Raw genomic sequence first — 26,240 nt, forward strand, 5'->3', positions numbered from 1 at the left:
CAAGCTTAGTTGAGGGGCTAGCGGGGACACATTTGTGGTTGTCACATGGCTAACTACAAATACACTGGATACTTGTCATTAGATTGTGTACCTAATGAAGTAGCCTGAGTAGTGATGATAAAACAAGGCCAAAAGAGCATTTAGGCATTTATTGATTTTGTTACAGCCAAAAAAATTGGGGCTAAATGTTTTTGTTTTAAACATGTATACATTCACACATATCAAACAGGAGTTTATATAAAAAGTTATACAAAAAAAAGAACAAGGCAATGTAACACCGGATAAACGCAGGCATCGTCACAGGGATGGCAAAGGCATTTTTAAGTTGTTGGTGCAGAAGACATACAGTATAATACAGTACGCAGCGAGCATGCAATGCTGAGTCACTATTGTTGTGTTTTTTTTTTTGCAGCAGACTGACTCAATACAAGCTTACTGAGGAATGACTTTCTATGGTCGTAATCCACGCTGAGTGGGATACAATAGTGAAGGCATGTTGCCAGGATAGGAATGAAGACATAACTAACTAAATACAGCACAATACAATGAAATAACATAACCCACAGCTGATTTAAGTAGAAAAGGTGAATAATGGGAAGAAATTGCAGTATAGACTTTTCACCTTTCATTGAGATTGAAGTCAAAATACTGGGCTCAAAAATGAATACATGATGTAAAAAAATGTTCCATTAAAACAGCTTTTCTATATTTTCGTCACTGTGCTTAAAGCTGCTGTATGCCACAGATAGGTAGGTGGCTGCCTAGAGAGCGCTAGTGTTTCATCGAGCAGCAACCATGCCCTCTTTTTGCATGGTCTAACCATGTACACTACGCCCCACTAATGCACACAAACGCATGATTTCAATCACTGATGATTTCACTCACTGATTCAACAGCAACCACCATTGCATCCGTTTTTAAATCCTTTTGTTCTTGAACATCAATCTTGTTTATTTATGCGCACATGCAACAGGCATTTGCAAGTCTTTTTGTCAGGCCTTAAAAGCAATTGTTTTTACAAAGTTTAAAAAATATAGACGTTTATCTGTTCAATCTATTTTCTTAAACCTGCTAGCCGTTGTATTAAAAAAATGTCATTTTGAGCAGACGACATACAGCAGCTTTAAACATCCATTACCTAAAAAGCCTTAAAGCTAGTGCTAGTGGTATGTATTTTGTTATGATGTAAAGCAAAAGGTTTCCAAATCAAAGCATCAGAAAGACCGCACCTATGATGGAGCTTTAGAATCTAAAATAAAGCTTTAATCACATAATAGGTCCTGCTTAGAGCCATGCTGGTGACACTTTGAGCTACATAATAGCGAGATCTGTGCTGGTAAAGCTTTGCTCGGCTCTTTGTTCGCAGTTTGAGCGGCCATACAGCATGCATATAACACTTAACTTTGCTCCTATTTATTTGAGTTTATCTTGTACTAAAAATAAGATTGTATTATTTTCTGGCACAACAAATGCTAATGTGGTACTAGTGAACAAACAGAAGACATCTGTATGCGATGCTGATAGGCTACGAGAGCTGCAGGTAGAGTGTTACCACTTCCAAGTTGCTACTCTTGGATCCGACTGTGCAAGATATGCGGAGCATTTTAGCGTAAACATACGACGAAGACATGGTTTATTGAAGGGTGCAGAACATTACCTCTGCACTAAACATGGATCCGACAAAAAGACAAGGACGTCGACCCTGCATGCAAACATCGTTTTTCACGTAGCACACTTACACCTGCGCAGCAACACTGAAAAGAAAAGCCCTGTTTGTTTCGCAAAGGCCAAACGCTGAATGGAATCTGTGCTTTTGGATTTGGTTTGGGATTAGATGTTAAGGAGGGGGATCGCGAGGGACACAAATAATTCACTGGGCTGCCTGCTTGGCTCGCTTGGAGTGGCACTTCATACACAGGATGCGACCATTCAGTGGGTAGCAGCCGTTTTCATCCGCTTCTATGGAGAGGGGGCGAGCGCAGTCCTGTAGAACAACAGACATCAGAAATACAATCAGAACATATTCATGCACTTTAAGTACACCGACGCCTTAATATTGGGACTTTTTAAAGATGAGCACTATTAAAGTCAAGTGTGTTGAACACAGAACATCAATAGTAAAAAAAACAGCGGAAAATGAGCTGGTAATAATAAGAAATTGAATGTTCTATTGAAAAGGTCCCCAACCTGTAGTTGGCTAGCTTATTCTGAGTAGCTCCCCAAAAGGGTCAAAGAATATTTGCCTAAACTCTCAGTATTTGTAAAACTGTTCAATTCATGCCTCGGTTTAATGACAAATCACCGCAAAATAGCACAAAGACAATGACCGCATAGTTTGAAAGGAGATCTGCTCCCTAATCTAAAGTACAATTTAAATTAAATCAAACTGTATTCATAAAGCACCTTTCATATATAAAAGAAATGCAACAAAGTGAATTGAAGTGAAGTGAATTACATTTATATAGCGCCTTTCTCTAGTGACTCAAAGCGCTTTACATAGTGAAACCCAATATCTAAGTTACATTTAAACCAGTGTGGGTGGCACTGGGAGCAGGTGGGTAAAGTGTCTTGCCCAAGGACACAACGGCAATAACTAGGATGGCGGAAGCGGGGATCGAACCTGCAACCCTCAAGTTGCTGGCACGGCCGCTCTACCAACCGAGCTATACCGCCCCTTACAGTGCTTGACAGATTTAAAAACAATGCCCAGATGACTCACACAAGTCCATCATAAGTTGCCCACACACACACACACACACACACACACACGCACACGCACACCCACACGCACATGCACACGAATTCATGTACAGAGGAGCCAGCTGAAGAAAAACTATTGCAGGAGCTGTTTGCATGTGTTGCCAGTCATTTATGTCTTCGAGTAAAGAACAACAGCCTTCCAGCTTGTATTCTTAGGTTATTTCAATTAAGAGGAGAAAACTATGATATACGAGGGATATTGATTTTTGAAATAAGTAAAGTAAGAACTAATATAAAATACAAATGTATTTCAGTTTTAGGAGTTAAATGGTGGAACAAGCTCAGTGATGAGCTGAAGACATGTAGTTCTTTGTTAAGGTTTAAGAAAACCTTGAAAGGTGAAATAATTGAAAATTATAAAATATAGTAACAATTACTTTCATCCCATTGATTTTTTAAACATTGATGTTCCAGGCAATCTAATTTTCAGTGAATGTATAGGACAGGCAAGTATAAGCTTTGGCTTCAGCCTATTCCTTTTTCGGTCATTCTTTTTCTTTTCTTTTTGTGTGTAAATGTGTATGATTGTTAAATATGTCTAATCTGTACTGTTAAACTGGTCACACAAAATGGTTGATGGTTGATTATATCCATCCTTCCATCCATCTTCTCCCGCTTATCAGAGGCCGGGTCGCGGGGGAAGCAGCCTAAGCAGGGAAGCCCAGACTTCCCTCTCCCCAGCCACTTCGTCCAGCTCCTCCCGGGGGATCCCGAGGCGTTCCCAGGCCAGCCGGGAGACATAGTCTTCCCAACGTGTCCTGGGTCTTCCCCGTGGCCTCCTACCGGTCGGACGTGCCCTAAACACCTCCCGAGGGAGGCGATCGGGTGGCATCCTGACCAGATGCCCGAACCACCTCATCTGGCTCCTCTCCATGTGGAGGAGCAGCGGCTTTACTTTGAGCTCCCCCCAGGTGACAGAGCTTCTCACCCTATCTCTAAGGGAGAGCCCTGCCACCCGGCGGAGGAAACTCATTTCTGCCGCTTGTACCCGTGATCTTGTCCTTTCGGTCATAACCCAAAGCTCATGACCATAGGTGAGGATGGGAACGTAGATTGACCGGTAAATTGAGAGCTTTGCCTTCCGGCTCAGCTCCTTCTTCACCACAACGGATCGATACAGCGTCCGCATTACTGAAGATGCCGCACCGATCCGCCTGTCGATCTCACGATCCACTCTTCCCTCACTCGTGAACAAGACTCCGAGGTACTTGAACTCCTCCACTTGGGGCAGGGTCTCCTCCCCAACCCGGAGATGGCACTCCACCCTTTTCCGGGCAAGACCCATGGACTCGGACTTGGAGGTGCTGATTCTCATCCCAGTCGCTTCACACTCGGCTGCGAACCGATCCAGCGAGAGCTGAAGATCCTGGCCAGATGAAGCCATCAGGACCACATCATCTGCAAAAAGCAGAGACCTAATCCTGCAGCCACCAAACCGGATCCCCTCAACGCCTTGACTGCGCCTAGAAATTCTGTCCGTAAAAGTTATGAATTATATGATTAAGTTATGATTATATTATATATTGATTATATGACCGAAATAAACTTTTTTCATTCATTCATTCATTCATATTAACAAAACACTAACTTCTTTCTTTTTGTCAAAATAGCGCCAGTGATATAAAAAAAATTAACTAGAAATAAATCCACACTAAAAATACAAGATGCAGACTAACAAAAATGTTGGTTGTCCATTTTTTGACACAAAATCTTAGTTGTGGACATCAACATTTTGTTAATGTTCTACTCAGTGGCCTAGTGGTTAGAGTGTCCGCCCTGAGATCGGTAGGTTGTGAGTTCAAACCCCAGCCGAGTCATACCAAAGACTATTAAAAATGGGACCCATTACCTCCCTGCTTGGCACTCAGCATCAAGGGTTGGAATTGGGGGTTAAATCACCAAAATGATTCCCGGGCGCGGCCACCGCTGCTGCCCACTGCTCCCCTCACCTCCCAGGGGGTGATCAAGGGTGATGGGTCAAATGCAGAGAATAATCTCGCCACACCTAGTGTGTGTGTGACAATCATTGGTACTTTAACTTTAACTTTAACTTTAAAGCAAGGTTATTACCTTTGTTTGGGTTAAATTATGATATGAAAAAATGAGTAGCGCTCTGCGGTATTCATTTTGTTAAAAGTAGCTCCCGAAAAGAAAAAGCTTTGAGACCCCTGTTATGCTGTTCATGGCTCTTACTTCACAGCGGTAACACTTCAGGTGAAAGTTCTTGTCGAGAGCCACAACTCGGACTGTCTCCTCGCTGCCTGGCGCTGGAATAATGGGCTCATTGCAGCTGACACACAGAGGGGAGAAACGCCTGGAATGGAAAATGGACGTCACATTCCCACATGGTAACACTTTTGCTGGTATTGAGGGTTTATAATTCACATCTCAGCAAGCACCTGTGGTAATCCTGGACACAGTATGGGTTGTTGTTGTCGTCGGTGATGAATGGCGCCCCCTCCAGTATGCAGGAGCAGGTGATGCAGCGGAAACAATGGGAATGGAAACACTGACCCACCGCCTTCAGCACACGGTCCGTAATCCTCTCCCCGCATCGGGAACACACTGCCAGGGAACTCTTAGGAGCAACATGGAGGAACGTTGTTTACTTTAAAATAAAGCACTTAATAAACATAAACTCCCATTGATTTGAGATGGTCTTCACACCGTGTAGCAGTCCTCGCACTGCGGCGCGCCATCCTTCTCATAGAACTGCATGCCCTGCAGAGGGCGATGGCAAGTCATGCAACAGAAGCAGTTGGAGTGGAAGAGTTTATCCATGGCCCTCACTGCTGGCTGAGTACGGGACAGTGCCTCGCCACACTTGCCACAAAGCTCTGAAATCACAGCAGAGATGGAAAGACTGTGCTTAGAAGGGTCAGGAGGTATCTAAAATAGATTATTGGTATTTTCCTGCTGGTTTGTCTTTAATTATTCATTATAAAGTTACAAGATGCGAAGTGCGTACCAGTCAGGGGAGCTGGGCCAACAGGTGGGTGAGCATCCATGTTTTTGATGAAGTCCTTGGTCATTTTCTCAAGTTCTTCCACCTCTCTCATGTTGAGGGGCACACCTCCAACAGAAGTTAACACTGGACCAGGAGGTGATGGCTGTCCACAAACAGTCAATTGTCACTGCATGAATTATTTTCAATCCATGCAGTTACTATAGCAGATGATAGTTAATAGAGATATTTACTTAATTAGCTCTATTAGCTTAAATTTCAACAGAGGGAAACTGTACCCATGGCACACTGAAAACCTTATTAAAAAACAATGGAAAATATCTCCCATATTTACTTTTGGGAATGTCCCTGTTATTCAAAAGGGGAATGAGGGCAGCAAAAATTCAGGAAGCTGCAGCAAAGCTAAGACGGTGGAGTTTAATACTGCAGCATGAAGGACTAAGATACAGCGACTGGGATATCAAACAATAGTGTGGGTTGATGACGATTGTGTGCGATACCGCAATGACTTACACACAAACATGGTTCTGCCTCATGGAAAGTAGAAATAGTCCCAAGGGGATGTGGAAAATCATTTAAATTAAAGGGGCCCCAATTAATGTCATCGCTAAACGCCTGTGTCTGTGCTACGATTTACGGTTTTCAGTGTCAGTATCAGTGAACATACCATGGATGCAGGAGGAGATTTCCTTGGTTGACTGAAGGAGGAGGAGGGTGGAGGAGATGTCATGGTCTTAGGTTGGGGAGGTGGCACGGCAGCAGGTGGGCTTTGGTTCACGTTCCCCTGATTGACAAATGGAGGACTCCTCATGTGATTGTTGGTAGCCATGTTGTTTGATGGAGAAAGAGGTGCAGGTGGAGCAGCTGGAGGTGGCGGCAAAGTGCTTGTGGCTGATGCAAGGAAAGGTTTTGGCTGACCACTGGCTGAATATGGCGACTGGTTCAGGTTCTGGTTGAGTTTTTTTGCCAGCGATGATGAGGAAGTGGCTGTTCTCGCTCCAAATGGGGATTTTGGGGCCGCTGCTGGTGGCGAGTTGTGATTGGCCTGTCGGCTGGTGCGGGCTTTGAGCTCCTCTGCCCACGGTGCAGGAGGGGGGCGGTCTCCCATCTCAGGAGGGGGGAGGAATGAGAGCGTTGGTTTGGGGGCTGTTGGCGGGGGACCGGCTGGTTTGGGTGATGCCGCTGTGGAATACTGGCTTGGCAACTGTGGATACATGTAACATGTGACTCTTCAGTTGTTAACAAAACTATAAAACAAACTGCTAAAATAAGGTGATATCTGGCACGCAACACATCAACGGTTTTGACTGAGGCACTGTGATAAAACAAACACTCATGTTTGGAGCTTATCAACAGAGCTTCAGCTTTCTGACATTTATTTTGCAGATTTGGAGCAAACAATATTGTGCCGTGATCCTGCACCTCCCGCTTGGACTAAACACACTCCATTTATGGACCTCTCACTGGGTCTCTGGCAACACACTCTGGCTTCATCATACTCTCACGCTCCTCACTGACTCACTCCAGTGTGCAACGCTCTCTGCAAGAATCTCCTCACTTTTTTGTTGTTGCTGCTGCTTTCTCTGCCAGCCCGTTGTGCTGTGTGTGCATTTCACTTATCATTGAGCTTTCCACCTGAACTGAGACTCATAAAACCAGAACTGGCAACGCTCCACATTATTTCCACTGACCGGCCAAGTCTTTGTTTTGTTTCCTTCCTCGGTCTGAATCTTTTTCTCATCTCATCATTATCATCCTGTGAGTCAAACCCTGTTGTCATTGCCTCACTTGGCTACCTTTAAAACTCTGTGGAGCACTCTGTCCATCCTAATTGTCTTTTAACAGCCTTTGTTTGTTCAGGTTTATGTCTTCATTTCTGCTATTTTACCTTAGGGTTGAAGGGCCCCCGCGTTTCCATTTCGGAAAGCAAGTCGGTCAGAGAGTCGATCTGCTTATCGAAGCTTGTTTGCTTCTGCACGGCCCTCTGCAAGAGAAAGGACAGAAGAGGGAAGAAACAAGTGCATTAACAAACACAAAATGGGCCATGATAATACAAAGCTACTATAAGTATTTTAGGGTTAGCTTAAGAAAATTGAAAAACAGTTCAAAGGATGATGTAATAAATGGGTTTTAGATTTAGTTAATTTAAAAGGGACAATACATATTAATGAACTTAAGTACATTAATATGTGAGATCATAGCCAATGGATAATGTTTATCTCTAGGCCATGGCAAGTTGATGTTAAGATGACACACATTCAAAACATATTACCGGTACACAGATTCACAAAATAAAAAAAATAATTTCCAAGATTCAATATAATATACACTTACATTTTATACCAATAGCCTATCAACTGAGATTACAATTTTGGCTTCCAAGCAGCCAATTTTTCGAGGCCTTATTAAAGGCTGCTTGTGTTGCTAGTTCCCTTCTATTTACAGGAATCATAATCCGCGTTTGGCAGGCTCAATAGGAAAATGATGGTTTTTAATTTGGACACATAATTGAATGTCAGAAAAGTACTATTCGGTTACCAATCTGGCAAGCATAGGCCATAATCATCATTTAATGGTCATGAAAGTATTCTAATACATAAAGAAAAAATCGATTATATGTATCGCTAATTCTTAATAAATAAAAAATGATTCCCCTTTTGACTATTCGCCACATATAGTCAATCACATTTTGCCCCTTATTTAATCCCCTATTAACTAATAACCATGGAGCAATTGATATTGGAGACATGGGGAATTGTTCTAAACTTTTCCTATGTCATGATTTCTAACGTATTTTAATCACTATTTCAAGAAGTATTATTCCATGTTATTTGATTAATTTGTCACAATGTCTATCCTGGCTTACCAGTGGGTGCCCAACAGCACTGGGAAAACTAGTACCAGTGGCGTGGAGGGGAGGCGCAGGTGGCGGTGGCGGTGGCGGAGGAGGAGGAGGGGGCGAGGCAAAGCTGGGCAACCGAGCGCTTTCTTCGGGGGCTGGTGGCAGGGGAAGTTCTTCGTCGACCGGGGGCGGAGCCGGGAAGGCTGGAGCCGGGGCGTCAGAGGCAGGAGGCGTGATCTGACATTCGGGGGGAGGGGCTGGCAAATCGTCATCCATCGGAGGAGGAGGAGGAGGAGGAGGTGGGAAATCTGAAAGAAAATAAAGGAGAGGGTGAAATATTAAAGCAGGGTTCCCCCTTCACGTATTTGATTGTGGTGGTGCGCCGCAGCAACATATTAGCCACCACACCTTAAAAAATGTGTTGTTTTTTTAAATTAAAAAAAGGAATATAATGTATTGTAGCATCCAGAAGAAAACACACATAGTCTGACGCTCTTTTTATCTTTTATTGCCAATCTTATGCTAACAATGGGCGCAATTCCAACAAGTATTTTCTCCGTGCATACACGCCTCCGTGTTTCACTCCTAGACACACTACAACACTTTCTCATTCTCCACCGACACAGTGTTCACAGATCATGGGAAAAATTAACATAACACACTAACATACACATTAAGTATAATTGGATATATATTGTTTTTATTTGCGCACTATTGACTAATGATGCACCGAAAAATTGGCTGCCAAAAAAAATTAAATTTGATCATCGTAAGACCGCTTACGAATCCAGATAATGTTATGACGTAAGCCATACACATGGGGTTGTCTGGATTGAAGGTAGCATGTCCGCAATGTGGACTCACTTTATTGTATCTGAGATATACCTGCAGAGAGCAATCCTCTGAATTTAAAAATGACACTGGTGGCTTTTAAGGAGAAAGGCTCCCAGCAGCGCAAAGCAAGTATGACGTCAGGCTCTCTGCAGCTCGCTTTACGTTGCTTACAGAGCAACAGAAGTAAAGAGTCTCTAAACAGGAGTACAGTCTACAATAACACATGAAATAGATGCTAGATTTGTTGCCAATCGTTTTAATAAAGAAAGAGTGACTAAAAGGACTGAAGAAATCTCTAGGAAAAAAAACATTCTCAACAAAGTACGTTGTAAAATAAGCAGCAACAATTGAAAAATAGAGCAAAACAATATTATGTAAGGAAAATATATGTTAATACTATAATTAATAACAGATTTGTTTTAAATGTATACCGTAAATACATGTTTTTTGCCTTTTTAAAGAAAATATATGCATCATAACAAATAATATGATGGTGTCATATTGACCCCGCCCACAGTCACGCCTCCCACCACCGCAGGTGTCTTGGCATTCTAGGGGAAACCCTGTAAAGTACATTATAATTAATGGCAGAGCTGATACATTACTGAGTGCTGTGCAAGTTAACGCCTACTTGAAATGGAGCCACAGGTGTTTTTTGGTGGTTACACAAATACTCTCCTTAACTATCTTTGCACGCCACTGCTCAGTCATGAAAAATATTTCAATATGTTGGCACAAAGAGAGAAAGATCTGTTTTCACTTTTGTAACTTTGAACGCTGACAATGATCAACAACCAGAGACTATTTCATTAAAACCGTAATGCTGACATGTGTTTAGCAAGGACACATCTTAAAAGCTAGACTTTGAATATGTTTGTGTTCTCATCTGTTTATTTGCAGTGTTGTCTTGAATTGCTTTTACTTACAGATCACCTGAAGGAAAGTAGATGCAACTCAAGGGACTAATTATACCTGCCCACCTTTTTGTAAGCTGTGTTTGATTATATAAACTATGGAGCAAACTACTCACAATCAAGTGTTTTAGTCATTCAAAATGTACACTCTCACAATGGAGGCGCCTTCCACCATAATAATGTAATGAGGGAATACCGTAACACAGCAAGGAGGGTGCTGGGGGCACTTCACCCACTCGTCCAATCACGCCTGTGCCCACAGACATTGGGGGCGGCGACGGAGCGGAAGGGGGCGTCAGACTTTTGGGCCGCGGAGGGGCCACCGATGCAAACTTCTTGGGCTGGTTGTAGAAAGACGGCGTGGTGACCGTAAAGTTAAGTGAGGATGTCACCATCATCGGCTTGCTGCTGCTGCTGGAGCTCTCCATCTTTGATATTTACACCTGCGAAGGAACACAATAAACATTGTCTCAATTTAGATGGAAAGCATAAAACATTTATAAAAAAAAAAAATCTATGTAAATATATATTGTAGTCTAATAAAGATTGTGAAAGTTAACAAGGGCTGCAGATATCAATTATGTGAATAATTTATCATTTATTTTGCCCGATTAAATGAGTAATCAAATCAAAAGACACATTTAGCCTCTTTGTGTATTTCAGGTAAAATAGTGAAATAACTAGAGGTGGGAATCTTTGGCCACCTCAAGATTCGATTACTATTCAGGAGCTACGATTCGATTAAAAATAATTTTTGATGCATCTTTAATTTATGTATTTTGATGCAGTTTTACTTTTATTTTTGTTGCACTAAATAAGCGTTTATCACTCGTATTTGTAACAAGAAACTCCCATCACATTTATTAAATTCATGGGAATGTGTGCAAAACTGGAACGTAAGAGCCCTATAGTAAAGGAGCAGGTCGGATCTCTTAGTGAGGTGGCTCGCTGCAGTCCAATTTTAGAACTGTCTGCATTACTTTATTTACAATACATAAAATTATCGATTGACGTTTACTAATCGATTTTATAATCGTCCGTGTCCCAAATGTGATGCATCTAAAAATCGATTATTCCCCCACCTCCATAAATAATGATTTTGTACTGTTTGCAGCTCTCACGTGCCCTCTATTGCAACGACTGTGCGGTAACTATGTTTACGTATTCAAAGTTCGGAGCACTCCGTGTGGTCTGGATTTGATCAAATTTTATGAGTTACACTTTTCAAAAGATTAAAAAAAGCAACAAAATATATATCTAAACTTATTTTCTTTGTCAAATTAACCGATTTAGACTATTAATAGTAGCAACCCTAAAGTTAACGTGTTAACACATGCGATTACTAAAATGGCCTTATTATTTATACGATTGTACCAACAGGTGATATCACGATATAGATTGTAGAACGACATATAAATGTTATATGATATGATTCTATTGTTTATATTGTAATTTGAATATATGGGATGTGCCTAATGTAATTGCAACAACACTGCTATTTTGTGGGAGCCTTTTCACGTCTCTTGATAGAAATTTACAGCAAGAGCTGGTGGGAGCATGGATTTCAACAATGTTTCAAAACCAATCATACAAATATTACCATTTTTAAAGAAAAAAAATGTTTAACCACACATTTTGCACCTTGTATGATCTTCTGAAGTCATAGTTATTTTCCTTTTAAACTTTAGATAAAGTCAGGTAAAATTGAGATTTGTTATGGCTTACAGGTACAGTGGATTAGTTATGGATTCAGCCTAATAAAAAAAGAAACTAGCGGATGTTGCAAAGTTATTTAGTTACAGATCCTGACCACAAAAACTTTGGCAACGGCAGGATTGAAAGGAAGATTGGACCATTAGCAACGGACCTTGTATACAGAGCAGATGTGGCTTCCACAGACAGCTCAAAATATTTATCACATTGTTGTTTATGAGGACATAAATCGCAGTCCCAAGTGAGTCACGGATCTATAAGTAACATTATCATGCAAGGTACGTCAAAAAAAGAGGGTCAGCTCACCTCACACATGCTCGATGTTAAACAAATGTCGATCTTACAACAGTGTCTTTACAAAGACTCCATGCAGTGTCAAAAGACCACCGGTCTTAAACAGGAGCTCGAGTCAAAGGGCTTGTTGTCTCCCTCGTATACTCGTCTATACGCTACTGCCAGTCATGTTACTTAAACAACTCTGTTTCTGTGATGACGACTTGTCACATTCATCCTTCTTTAACCTGCTGCCCTGTATATTACCAGGAAGAAGTTTGAGTATGTGTAATTTCCAATTCTCTTTGTCAAGACACACACATGCTACACTTCAAGTTCTGACATGACAAAAAACCCCAGCAAGCTCTTAAGAATCTTAAAGTGAAGGTTGCATAACGTGATCCTGACAGGAAAGCCCAAAATTTATTTTCTCGAATTAGTCATGGTTATAATCTCTTATCTATTGAAGTTGCCATTGTCTCAAATAGTCAGGTTTTTTGTTGTGGACTTTTTATGGGCTGTTTACATGACTGACTTAAAAACAATGTTGTTTAGCTGTTTACATGACTCGACAAAATATTGCATTGTACCTAAAAGGCAACAGTTTGAAAATTGGTATATGTTGGTATATAATGGTTGGGGAAACTCAGATATTAGTACTGTGAATAACCAATGTCAATTATCTGCGGAAACAGGTTACATCATTTGTTCCTCAATGCGGTCATAAGCATTTTAGATACTGTGAGATCAACTTCAACATCTGCCCCAACTGTCCAAGAGCCAATCTGTCTTGAAACTTGATCCTGGAGTTGAGAGAGACCCTTTTGCGGTGAAGAGAAATGTTGCATTACAGCACAATGACATCATCTTCTGTGTGCTGTTTTGCCTCCCCCCTTTACCCGCAAGCAGTGGTTCTCTGGATATGTGCTGGTTTAATCTTTGCTCTACCTACATGAGGAACAGTTTGGGCAATGGCTCATCATAACGTCATTACTTTACACATGTTCCTCATCCTTCAGTCACATGAACTGAAAAGTGTCACTTCTGGCTCGACACAATCACTTCCAGTTTGCAGCTACTTTGTAATGCGGTACTATAATGTCTTACAATACCACCCAAACCATGTTTTTAACTAACCCAACTAATTGCATTACCTTTTTTTTGGCGGCGCAGGGTCGGGAGGGTGGGGGTGTAAAATACTTAGTTAAAACACTATTAATATGCAGGATGTAAAAAAAGAAAAGAAGAAAGGTCAACAGGATTGTGACGCCTTACTGCATAGCTGTGTAATTACCACTTTAAATAACAATAGTCAGCATTTAAAGGTCCCACGTGGGCTGTGAGTGTAAATCAACTACTTTGTGGCACACTCTCTTAATATCTGTTGACCTTTGCCCAAGAGGTTAAGTTTCATAAAAGGTCCAATATTACGTCAGGAAGCTGCCATGGTCTACAGTATGTGAGGTGGTTGCAAGATTTCCACGCTATCAAAAAAGAAACTGAAGTTAGCTGTGGTTTAACACTTAGCAGCTATAAATGAACTATCCATCCATCCATTTTCTACCGCTTGTCCCCTTTTGGGGTTGCGGGCGGTGCTGGAACCTATCTCAGCTGCATTCGGGCGGAAGGCGGAGTACACCCTGGACAAGTCGCCACCTCATCACAGGGCCAACACAGATAAACAGACAACATTTACACTCATCTTCGTTTATATACTGTAGTATTGCTCTGAAAATAAATAATTTACTCTTGCATCGTGAAGATGACAGATGACATCTGCAGTGACCTACTGTAAATATAGTTAATACTTAACCATGCATTATGGACCATGTCTGCTCCTGCCTCCCTCATTGTGTCACTGTATGTCAGTATGTTTTTGTTATAATCTCTCTATTGTTCTGGTGTAAACAGCGCACCCAGTCTATGGGAAAGTGTGTCTTCTAGGCCAGGGTCATTAATGCAGGCACAGAACCCCCTTACAGGTCACTAGACTTCATTCATGGAGCACCCGTGCTGCGCTCCGCCTCTGATCATACTGAGATGAATAATTAAAAGCAATGTGCACCCAAACAGCCTTGTCCCAATCAAGTTTCAACATTCTTGATAGACAAAACAGGAAAAATACAACATGCAGCGATTTCAGGCTGTAAATAGCGCATGTGTCCCAACTTGTCAAGGCTACAATTAAAATGACTCCCAAGTGAGCCAAAGTTCTTCTCCATATCTTTATTTGCCTCCCATATGTACTCAGGATTCACAGACCATAAACCTCTTAAACCATGTCACTAAACTGACCTCAAACTAAAACACAACTGGTCTCTCGCTTTACTTTGATAGCAATGTAGACTTTTTTGTTGCCAAAATGACAAGACTCAACAGCACCTAAGTTGGATACAGCCAAGCAGGGTGCTTCATTTTGCCTCAATTGCTTCAAGACGCTTTTAACCCTAAAGAGGTTCTAACTCTGTTTACTCGAGTCAATTAACCAAATGAATCTTATGAGTCAGTGGTGTTTTTGGCGAGTCAAGTCAGTGAATCAATTTAGCAGAACCATCAGAGTCTGCAGTATTTTCAGTGCATTCAATGATTTGGGTCAATGAATCAATTCAATTGCAATATTAAGTCTCCTGTGTTTCCAGTGAGTCTGCTGTCTGGAGTCAGTTAAACAAAATCAAAATGAATCATATGAGTTTGCAGTGTTTCCGTTGAGTCTACAACATTTCAAGGGAGTTTGCTGACTTAAGTCCAGTGAACCAAATGAATCATGAGTCTGTGGTGTTTCCGCCGAGTACGCTAACTGGAGTTAGTGTAACTATTTAAATTAATTATAGAAGGCTGTGATGTCTCCATCCAGTGAGTTGTTAGATTGAGTCAGTGAACCAAATCAAACAAATCATGAGTCTGCTGTGTTTCTGCTGGCCAATTGAACACAGGCATTGGAGTCCGCTGTCTTTCCATGCGTCTGCTAACTTGTACTGTTTGTTCAGCAGAGGCCAGCCAGAGGATTAGGGAAGAACTTGGAATCATGATTCCTGATCAGGGTTTCCCCTATATTGCCAAGATACCTGTGGCGGTGTGGGCGTGGTCATCATGATATCATCGTATAACTTGCAAATTTTGCTATGACGATATGATTTTACTTTTAAAAAGGATTTAAAAAATGTATACAAACATTTAAAAACATCTGTTAATAATTAGTATTAACATATTTTTTTTATATTATATTGTTTTTCCTCTATATTCATTGTTGCCGCTTATTGTACAACATACTTTTTTTCAACTGTCTTGAGACTGACTTTTTCTTTATTAAAAACGACTGGCAACAAAGTGGATTGGCGGAGAATGAGGAAGTGTTGTGTGTCTGGGGAAGCATGGAGATGATAGTGTGTTTACGGGAGGCATTACCTGTTGGAACTGGGCCAGTTTGTTAGCATAAAATTGGCAATAAAAGCTAAAAAATAGCGTCAGACTTTTTTAGAGGCTACAATACACTATTACATGAATTTGTTTTTCCTTGGAGTGACTTTTTATTTGTAAAACATAGCATCTTTATATCATTTATTTGTTATTGGAGACTGTACTCAAGTTTAGACAATAGTTAATATTAGCATGCCCTATTTGAAAGAACAGCAGCCGCCACTGGTATACTGCTTGTGTTACATTGTAACACATGTATATTGACAAGCTGGTGGAAACCCTGGCGTAGTATGAGTTTTGGTAGCATCTTCATCCCGAATCGTGGCATTTTTGTGCAGAATTTAAAGGAAATATCAAATATGTCTACCAGATCTATTGTTAACCAAGTAGGAGTTAAATTGACTTTCACATAATTGGGCCAAAGGTGAGAAAGACTGTAATTTGTAGCGATCATATTAAAAAAGGTATTGGTCAAAGTTGGGACAGAAACTATTTTAAAAAGGCTCAAGCGAGACTCAAGCCAAATGCGATCCCAAATAATCAGGAGCACTCTTGATGAGAGAATGACTAGGTCAAAAACAGCGGAAAAAGAAAAATTGGTGCGCAGAAATGAGAGAAAAATAAGGTTGCATCTTCATCTACTGATGTTTTCCTCGAAATGCGTGAGCATATACAGAAAGAGCATGAGGAAACACAGGCAATGGTAGAATTCCTGCTGAAGTGGCAGCTGGTTGCATCAGCTCTGGCTCTCTTAATGTACTTTGGTGTTTCCCCTCATGTGTTCTTACCTTATTTTTGGTGGACTTTTTGTATCTGCACTGCAACCACATGATTTCCCCACTGTGGGATGAATAAAGTTCATCCTATCCTTTCCTTATTATTTAGTTCTGTAGATCAGGTCCGGGCACTGGTAGTTGGGGACGGTCCCCCGTGACGCATTTGCTACCGGGCCGCACAGAAACATTAATTTATAAACTACAGCATTTTTTCCTACTTAACTTTCGCCTGTCCCACTAAACACACCAATAATTTTGTTTATAGATAGGTGTATATTACAACTCCTGATAGGAAGTCGCCATTTGTTAGAGTACATTAATGCACATAATGTACATATAAAAACTTAATGTGCCAGATTGTAGGCAAAGGCTAATTTCCATCTGCAGGGTCATTGTATATAGCAGGGGTTCTTAACCTGTTTGACCTCAGGACCTAACTTCTCCACTACAGAGGGACCCGGGGACAACTCCAATGTGAACACTGAATTAGTAATCTTACTCTTGATTTTGTATATAAAAGCATGTGTTAATCACAAAGATTATTATTAAAAAATGAAACCTGAGGCTTAGGTCAGGCTGATTATAAAAAGAAGCTTCAATGACGTGCTACTTCAACCACTCACATCGAAATCAACCCGTGACGCTGATGAGAACAACGCTGGGAAATCCAAAACAGAACAGCCGACATATTGGATAACGACAGAGCGAAAAGTTAGAGAACTTTTACTGAAACAAAGCAGCAATGTCACTAGACGATCGATGTCGCAAAGCAGTTGCAATAGCAGAATCAATGTCAGCACAGAACTCCTCGCTGCGTGCCGCCATTGTTGTTTGAATCAAACAGTCGTTTCGGCGCTACGTCACATCTATGAAATCCCGCCTGGCGATCCTGATTGGTTCATTATTTTTTGCTATCTTGAAGGAGATTGCAATGCACTCGAGCCCAGATCCTTGTGTGGAGCACTAGGTGTGGTGAAATTTGTCCTCTGCATTTGACCCATCCCCTTGTTCACCCCCTGGGAGGTGAGGGGAGCAGTGGGCAGCAATGGTGCCGCGCCCGGGAATCATTTCTGGTGATTTAACCCCCAATTCCAACCCTTGATGCTGAGTGCCAAGCAGGGAGGTAATGGGTCCCATTTTTTTTTAGTCTTTGGTATGACTCGGCCGGGGTTTGAACTCACAACCTACCGATCTCAGGACGGACACTAACCACTAGGCCACTAAGTAGGTGTAGACATAGCCTTAATTACTAGTTCAAATGCATAAAAAAAACCAACACGTATTATTTGTTCACATAAGCATTGTGAATAAGCAAAATTATTAGAAAGTGCAGGTCCTCTTTAATGTGCATCAGCTGGTCAGAGCTCTATATTTGGCCTTTATTAGAAATCACGTCCATGGTTTAACTGTATCCATCCGTCCATTTTCTACCGCTTGTCCCTTACGGGGTGGCGGGGGGTGCTGGAGCCTATCCCAGCTGCATGCGGGCGGAAAGCGGGGTACACCCTGGACAAGTCGCCGCCACACAGACAACATTCACACACTAGGGACAATTGAGTGTTACCAATGGACTGGAATCTTACTATTATGTTAGATCCACTATGGACTGGACTTTCACAATATTATGCTAGATCTACGACGTCCATTGCACCAGTCGCCCTAGAGGGGAGGGTGGGAGGGGGTTAATACGGCGTGGCGAAGTTGGTAGAGTGGCCGTGCCAGCAATCGGAGTGTTGCTGGTTACTGGGGTTCAATCCCCACCTTCTACCATCCTAGTCACGTCCGTTGTGTCCTTGGGCAAGACACTTCACCCCTTGCTCCTGATGGCTGCTAGTTAGCGCCTTGCATGGCAGCTCCCGCCATCAGTGTGTGAATGTGTGTGTGAATGGGTGAATGTGGTAATACTGTCAAAAGTGCTTTGAGTACCTTGAAGGTAGAAAAGCGCTATACAAGTACAACCCATTTATTTATTTATTTATTTAATTTTTCCTTGCCCTGATGTGGGATCTGAACCGAGGATGTTGTTGTGGCTTGTGCAGCCCTTTGAGACACTTGTGATTTAGGGCTGTATAAATAAACATTGATTGATTGATTGAACCTATCTGAATCTTAAATCGCATATATTATCCAGAAAAGTAAAAGTATAGTATGGCTAAAAGTAAATGGATTTTTCAAAAAAATCGAGTGGCATACTTAGTAGCTAGCTGCAGTAGGTCAGGTACAGCCAGACCAGTTCACTTGTGCATAACGCTGTGCCCGTTAAAAAAAAGGTTCATGCAAGGAGTCGATCGCGGTTCCATCCATCAATTTTCTACCGTTTGTCCCTTTCAGGGTCGCGGGGGTTGGGGGTGCTGGATCTCAGCTGCATTCGGGCGGAAGGCAGGGTACACCCTGGACAAGTCGCCACCTCATCACAGGGCCAACACAGATAGACATTCACACTCACAATCATTCACTAGGGCCAATTTAGTGTTGCCAATCAACCTATCTGAATCTTAAATCGCATATATTATCCGGCAAATTAAAAATATAGTATGACTAACAGTAAATGGATTTTTTTTTTTAATTCGAGTGGCATACTTAGTAGCTAGCTGCAGTAGGTCAGGTACAGCATACTTGCCAACCTTGAGACCTCCGAATTCAGGAGATTGGAGGGGGTGGGGGGTTTGATCTACAAAATTTGCAGGCAGCATAACCCTTACCCTTCGAGCTGTCCTGGATGAACTGAAATTATTATTTCCAATCATTTTGGAACTTGCAAGTGTACTTCTTCTTACTCGTCGTCGCCATGTCTCTTCTTCATTCTTCTGCTTCGTCTCTGTTATGTTTTTGGCCATTACTACTTGCCGTAGTTTTGAAGCAATGCACGATGGGAATCCGGATGTTGTGTGTCAGTGTATTAACGTGCCGGCTGGAATAAACACACGCTGAGAAATAGCTCCGTGCCTGCCTACTTTATGGGTTATAGATAAACCTATGGATAACGGAGACATATATAATAGTCTCCTTTTCAGGGGAGAGAGGACGCTAAAGGCAGTGCCTTTAAGGCACGCCCCCAATATTGTTGTCCGTGTGGAAATCGGGAGAAATTCGGGAGAATGGTTGCCCCGGGAGATTTTTTTTGGGGGGGGGCACTGAAATTCAGGAGTCTCCCGGGAAAATCGGGAGGGTTGGCAAGTATGAGGTACAGCCAGACCAGTTCACTTCTGCATAACGCCGTGCCTGTTAAAAAAAGGTTCATACAAGGAGTCTATCATGGTTCCATCCTTCCATTTTCTACCGCTTGTCCCTTTCATGGTCGCAGGGGGCGTGCTGGAGCCTATCTCAGCTGCATTCGGGCGGAAGGCGGGTACACCCTGGACAAGTCGCCACCTCATCGCAGGGCCAACACAGATAGACAGACAACATTCACACTCACATTCATTCACTAGGGCCAATTTAGTGTTGCCAATCGACCTATCTGAATCTTAAATCGCATGTATTATCCGGCAAAGTAAAAGTATAGTATGACTAACAGTTGATTTTTTTTAAATTCGAGTGGCATACTTAGTAGCTAGCTGCAGTAGGTCAGGTACACCCAGACCAGTTCACTTGTGCATAACGCCGTGCCTGTTAAAAAAAGGTTCATACAAGGAGTCTATCACAGAGGTGGGTAGAGTAGCCAGAAATTGTACTCAAGTAAGAGTACTGTTACTTTAGAGATTTATTACTCAAGTAAAAGTAAGTAGTAGTCACCCAAATATTTACTTGAGTAAAAGTAAAAAGTATGTTGTGAAAAAACTACTCAAGTACTGAGTAACTGATGAGTAACGTACACACACACACACACACACACACACATATACATATATATATATATATATATATATATATATATACATACATACATATACATTGATATATACAGTATATAATTTATATGTATTTATTTTGCTGTTTTTGTTTACATGTTAAAGATGTTTTAATGAATATACATGCATGTTTAACATATAGATTCCTTTCTTTCATGAAGACTAGAATATAAGTTGGTGTATTACCTGATTCTGATGACTTGCGTTGATTGTAATCAGACAGTAATGATGATAACGTCCACGTTTTCAAATGGAGAAGAAAAGTTCCTCCTTTCTGTCTAATACCACATGAAAGTGGTGGGTTTTTGGCATCTTATTTGTACAGCTTCCATATTCGTTTTTATACACTTTACAAGAAATATATTGGCGTCAAACTCCTTAGCTTGCTAGCTTGTTTGCGCTGGCTTTCGGAGACTCTTGTTTTGAAAGCGCAGGCGCGATGGAGCGGCACTTTTATTGTGAAGACAGGAACTGTGCAGTCAGTCTTTAGGCTTTTGACGGGATGTACGGTTGAAATATATCTTTTTTCCTTCACACTTTTGATTGATTGATTGGAACTTTTATTAGTAGATTGCACAGTACAGTACATATTCCGTACAATTGACCACTAAATGGTAACACCCCAATAAGTTTTTCAACTTGTTTAAGTCAGGTCATGTGACCACCTGGCTCTGTTTGATTGGTCCAACGTCACCAGTGACTACATCTGATTGGTGGAACGAAGTGAAACGTCACCAGTAAGGCAGGCACTTTGAAGGTCTGTCTGACAGACCAAAACAAACAAAGCGTGCATTAACAGATCGATAAAAATTAGTAGCGAGTAGCGAGCTGAATGTAGATAAAAGTAGCGGAGTAAAAGTAGCGTTCCTTCTCTATAAATATACTTAAGTAAAAGTAAAAGTATGTTGCATTAAAACTACTCTTAGAAGTACAATTTATCCCAAAAGTTACTCAAGTAGATGTAACGGAGTAAATGTAGCGCGTTACTACCCACCTCTGGTCTATCATGGTTCCATCCTTCCATTTTCTACCGCTTGTCCCTTTCAAGGTCGCAGGGGGGGTGCTGGAGCCTATCTCAGCTGCATTCGGGCGGAAGGCGGGGTACACCCTGGACAAGTCGCCACCTCACCGCAGGGCCAACACAGATATACAGACAACATTCACACTCACATTCATTCACTAGGGCCAATTTAGTGTTGCCAATCAACCTATCTGAATCTTAAATCGCATATATTATCCAGCAAAGTAAAAGTATAGTATGACTAACAGTAAATTGATTTTTTTTTAATTCGAGTGGCATACTTAGTAGCTAGCTGCAGTAGGTCATGTACACCCAGACCAGTTCACTTGTGCATAACGCCGTGCCTGTTAAAAAAAAGGTTCATGCAAGGAGTCGATCGCGGTTCCATCCATCAATTTTCTACCGTTTGTCCCTTTCAGGGTCGCGGGGGTTGGGGGTGCTGGATCTCAGCTGCATTCGGGCGGAAGGCAGGGTACACCCTGGACAAGTCGTCACCTCATCACAGGGCCAACACAGATAGACATTCACACTCACAATCATTCACTAGGGCCAATTTAGTGTTGCCAATCAACCTATCTGAATCTTAAATCGCATATATTATCCGGCAAATTAAAAATATAGTATGACTAACAGTAAATGGATTTTTTTTTTAATTCGAGTGCCATACTTAGTAGCTAGCTGCAGTAGGTCAGGTACAGCATACTTGCCAACCTTGAGACCTCCGAATTTGGGAGATTGGGGGAGTCTGATCTACAAAATTTGCAGGCAGCATACCCATTCCCCTTCGAGCTGTCCTGGATGAACTGAAATTATTATTTCCAATCATTTTGGAACTTGCAAGCGTACTTCTTCTTACTCGTCGTCGCCATGTCTCTTCTTCATTCTTCTGCTTCGTCTCTGTTATGTTTTTGGCCATTACTACTTGCCGTAGTTTTGAAGCAATGCACGATGGGAATCCGGATGTTGTGTGTCAGTGTATTAACGTGCCGGCTGGAATAAACACATGCTGAGAAATAGCTCCGTGCCTGCCTACTTTATGGATTATAGATAAACCTATGGATAACGGAGACATATATAATAGTCTCCTTTTCAGGTGAGAGAGGACGCTAAAGGCAGTACCTTTAAGGCCCGCCCCCAATATTGTTGTCCGGGTGGAAATCGGGAGAAGGGTTGCCCCGGGAGATTTTTTTTTTGGGGGGGGCACTGAAATTCAGGAGTCTCCCGGGAAAATCAGGAGGGTTGGCAAGTATGAGGTACAGCCAGACCAGTTCACTTGTGCATAACGCCGTGCCCGTTAAAAAAAGGTTCATACAAGGAGTCTATCATGGTTCCAGCCTTCCATTTTCTACCGCTTGTCCCTTTCATGGTCGCAGGTGGGGTGCTGGAGCCTATCTCAGCTGCATTCGGGCGGAAGGCGGGGTACACCCTGGACAAGTCGCCACCTCATCACAGGGCCAACACAGATAGACAGACAACATTAACATTCATTCACTAGGGCCAATTTAGTGTTGCCAATCAACCTATCTGAATCTTAAATCGCATATAGTATCCGGCAAAGTAAAAGTATAGTATGACTAACAGTAAATTGATTTTTTTTTTTTAATTCGAGTGGCATACTTAGTAGCTAGCTGCAGTAGGTCAGGTACACCTACTCAGTGGCCTAGTGGTTAGAGTGTCCGCCCTGAGATCGGTAGGTTGTGGGTTCAAACCCCGGCCGAGTCATACCAAAGACTATAAAAATGGGACCCATTACCTCCCTGCTTGGCACTCAGTATCAAAGGTTGGAATTGGGGGTTAAATCACCAAAAATGATTCCCGGGCGCGGCCACCGCTGCTGCCCACTGCTCCCCTCACCTCCCAGGGGGTGATGGGTTAAATGCAGAGAATAATTTCGCCACACCTAGTGTGTGTGTGTGACAATCATTGGTACTTTAACTTTAACTTTATACCCAGACCAGTTCACTTGTGCATAACGCCGTGCCCGTTAAAAAAAGGTTCATACAAGGAGTCTATCATGGTTCCAGCCTTCCATTTTCTACCGCTTGTCCCTTTCATGGTCGCAGGTGGGGTGCTGGAGCCTATCTCAGCTGCATTCGGGCGGAAGGCGGGGTACACCCTGGACAAGTCGCCACCTCATCACAGGGCCAACACAGATAGACAGACAACATTAACATTCATTCACTAGGGCCAATTTAGTGTTGCCAATCAACCTATCTGAATCTTAAATCGCATATAGTATCCGGCAAAGTAAAAGTATAGTATGACTAACAGTAAATTGATTTTTTTTTTTAATTCGAGTGGCATACTTAGTAGCTAGCTGCAGTAGGTCAGGTACACCTACTCAGTGGCCTAGTGGTTAGAGTGTCCGCCCTGAGATCGGTAGGTTGTGGGTTCAAACCCCGGCCGAGTCATACCAAAGACTATAAAAATGGGACCCATTACCTCCCTGCTTGGCACTCAGTATCAAAGGTTGGAATTGGGGGTTAAATCACCAAAAATGATTCCCGGGCGCGGCCACCGCTGCTGCCCACTGCTCCCCTCACCTCCCAGGGGGTGATCAAGGGTGATGGGTTAAATGCAGAGAATAATTTCGCCACACCTAGTGTGTGTGTGTGTGACAATCATTGGTACTTTAACTTTAACTTTATACCCAGACCAGTTCACTTGTGCATAACGCCGTGCCTGTTAAAAAAAAGGTTCATGCAAGGAGTCGATCGCGGTTCCATCCATCCATTTTTTCTACCGCTTGTCCCTTTCAGGGTCGCGGGGGTTGGGGGTGCTGGAGCCTATCTCAGCTGCATTCGGGCAGAAGGCGGGATACACCCTGGACAAGTCGCCACCTCATCACAGATAGACAACATTCACACTCACGATCATTCACTAGGGCCAATTTAGTGTTGCCAATCAACCTATCTGAATCTTAAATCGCATATATTATCCAGCAAAGTAAAAGTATAGTATGACTAACAGTAAATTGACTTTTTTTTTAATTCGAGTGGCATACTTAGTAGCTAGCTGCAGTAGGTCAGGTACACCCAGACCAGTTCACTTGTGCATAAAAAAGAGGTTCATACAAGGAGTCTAGCGTGGTTATTTTCAATATATTCATGTTCTAAGCGGGTACGAAAAACCAAAACAAAATCCGGTTAAATCACCTCCACTCACCTGCCTGCTACACGTAAACCTCCGCGGCTGTCACGTTAGCCTAGCTTCGTGGACGACTAGCACGCCCCCCTTTCACGGCACTTTGAAGCGTGTCCTTGATGCGCCCAAAGGGATTAAACACCGCCCCACTGATCCTACTTTCAGTATCCCGTTCAATGGCAGTGACAAATCTTTGAAGTAAAACCATTGCTAGCACGCTAAGCTAACAGAGAACTTTTTTCTTCTTCCTGTGGCTAGGTTGGTGCTTCCGCATAGCCGCCCTTTATCGCCAGTCTCTATTCAATGGAGAGAAAAAAATACACGCGAGAACAATGTGACCATTTTTGATTTGGCGGAACAACAATCATTAAACCCAGGTATATATACAAACTGTTAAAATGTGTGTTTTGTCGCGTCTGTGTTCACAATCTGAGCGTGTGCCACAAGCTGACAGCACTTGTCCTAATTAGGTCGGTAAAAACCCGCGCAATGTTCACTTCTTACCGTGGTAATGCACTGGAAGTGGTTCTCTCCCCTTCTTCTTTGTGGTCGTTGCCAGTAATAGTAACTTCTCCCCTTTCTGCCTCGCTCTCTTTCACTCCAGCTTCCTCTTTCCAGCCGCTGACTAGAAGTGGACCCTCCCCCTGTGCTGTTCACGCTGGATAAGGAATGACAGCATCCTTTCAAACAAGTTCTCTCTCGTTTGACTTTGGCCGAGGATCTGTGTAAGTACAATGTAAACAGCGCCTCTCTCTCTCTCTCTTTCTCTTTCTGTCCACACGGACCCCTCCTCCGCCTCCACAGCCAGCCCTCCTCGCTCCCCCGTTCTCTCTGGATTCTTGCAGCATTCTTCATTGAATGACATCAACCCTCTCCTCGCCTCTCCTTGTAAGGTCAGAAGAGTGAGGGAATGAAGAACGGAGTGAGAGGGAGGGCAAGAGAGGCTTGATTAGGTACAGACACCTAACATGTGCAACATAACAGCCTAGGACCTTGTGTTTAAGCCAGGGGTGCTCACACTTTTTCTGCAGGCGAGCTACTTTTCAATTGATCAAGTCGTGGGGATCTACCTCATTCATATATATAATTTATATTTACTTATTTATGAAACATATGTTTTTGTTAACAAGTTAAAGGTGTTTAATGATAATACACGCATGTTTAACATATATAGTTAATATTGTTAATAAATTAAAGGTGTTTAATGAAAATACAAGCATGTTTAACACTTATAGTTAATATTGGTAATAAGTTAAAGGTGTTTAAAGATAATACAAGCATGTTTAACACATATAGTTAATATAGTTAATAAGTTAAAGGTGTTTAAAGATAATACAAGCATGTTTAACACATATAGTTAATATTGTTAATAAGTTAAAAGTGTTTAGAGATAATACAAGCATGTTTAACACATATAGATTCCTTTCTTTCATGAAGACAAGAATATAAGTTGGTGTATTACCTGATTGTGATGACTTGCATTGATTGGAATCAGACAGTGGTGCTGACTGTAAAATGCAATCACTCTTCTAGCTGATATATTTAATATTTAGCTGACTTTTCGTATATTTATTACTTTTCTCACAAGTAACTCGCTAATTTTTAGCTCGTTCATAAATGGTGGATAGGATTTAATATTCAAATTTACCATTTAGATGTAATATTTATATTTGTTTAGATTTAACATTAAGTTTATATTAGGAATGTCCCGATCCAGGTTTTTGCACTTC

The 26,240-nt window shown here is 42.0% G+C and overlaps 1 protein-coding gene across 2 annotated transcripts; it reads right to left on the reverse strand.

The window, feature by feature from the left end:
- Positions 1-134: 134 nt before the first annotated feature.
- On the reverse strand, positions 135-25,351 carry zyx (zyxin). 2 transcript variants are annotated; one of them, XM_061948223.1, is made up of 10 exons: positions 25,015-25,351; positions 10,512-10,758; positions 8,592-8,875; positions 7,614-7,709; positions 6,393-6,929; positions 5,729-5,870; positions 5,428-5,597; positions 5,160-5,338; positions 4,954-5,074; positions 135-1,984 (listed from the first exon to the last, which is right to left on the reverse strand). In XM_061948223.1, exons 2-10 carry the CDS (start codon positions 10,741-10,743, stop codon positions 1,871-1,873), a joined length of 1,875 nt encoding a protein of 624 aa, XP_061804207.1. In that variant the 5' UTR covers positions 10,744-10,758; positions 25,015-25,351; the 3' UTR covers positions 135-1,870. The 2 variants fall into 2 exon arrangements, with proteins under 2 accessions (XP_061804207.1, XP_061804215.1); XM_061948231.2 differs by lacking the exon at positions 25,015-25,351 and adding an exon at positions 24,532-24,925.
- Positions 25,352-26,240: the final 889 nt, after the last annotated feature.

This window comes from Nerophis lumbriciformis, linkage group LG04 (genome assembly GCF_033978685.3).
Source record: "Nerophis lumbriciformis linkage group LG04, RoL_Nlum_v2.1, whole genome shotgun sequence".
NCBI lineage: Eukaryota > Metazoa > Chordata > Actinopteri > Syngnathiformes > Syngnathidae > Nerophis > Nerophis lumbriciformis.

Coding starts and splice junctions, on each gene's coding strand:
- zyx (XM_061948223.1), bottom strand. CDS start 10,743: ATGGAGAGCTCCAGCAGCAGCAGCAAGCCGATGATGGTGACATCCTCA. Junction 8,876..10,511: donor ACCCTCCTTGCTGTGTTACG/GTATTCCCTCAT, acceptor ATTTTCTTTCAG/ATTTCCCACCTCCTCCTCCT. Junction 6,930..7,613: donor GGGGGCCCTTCAACCCTAAG/GTAAAATAGCAG, acceptor ATGTATCCACAG/TTGCCAAGCCAGTATTCCAC.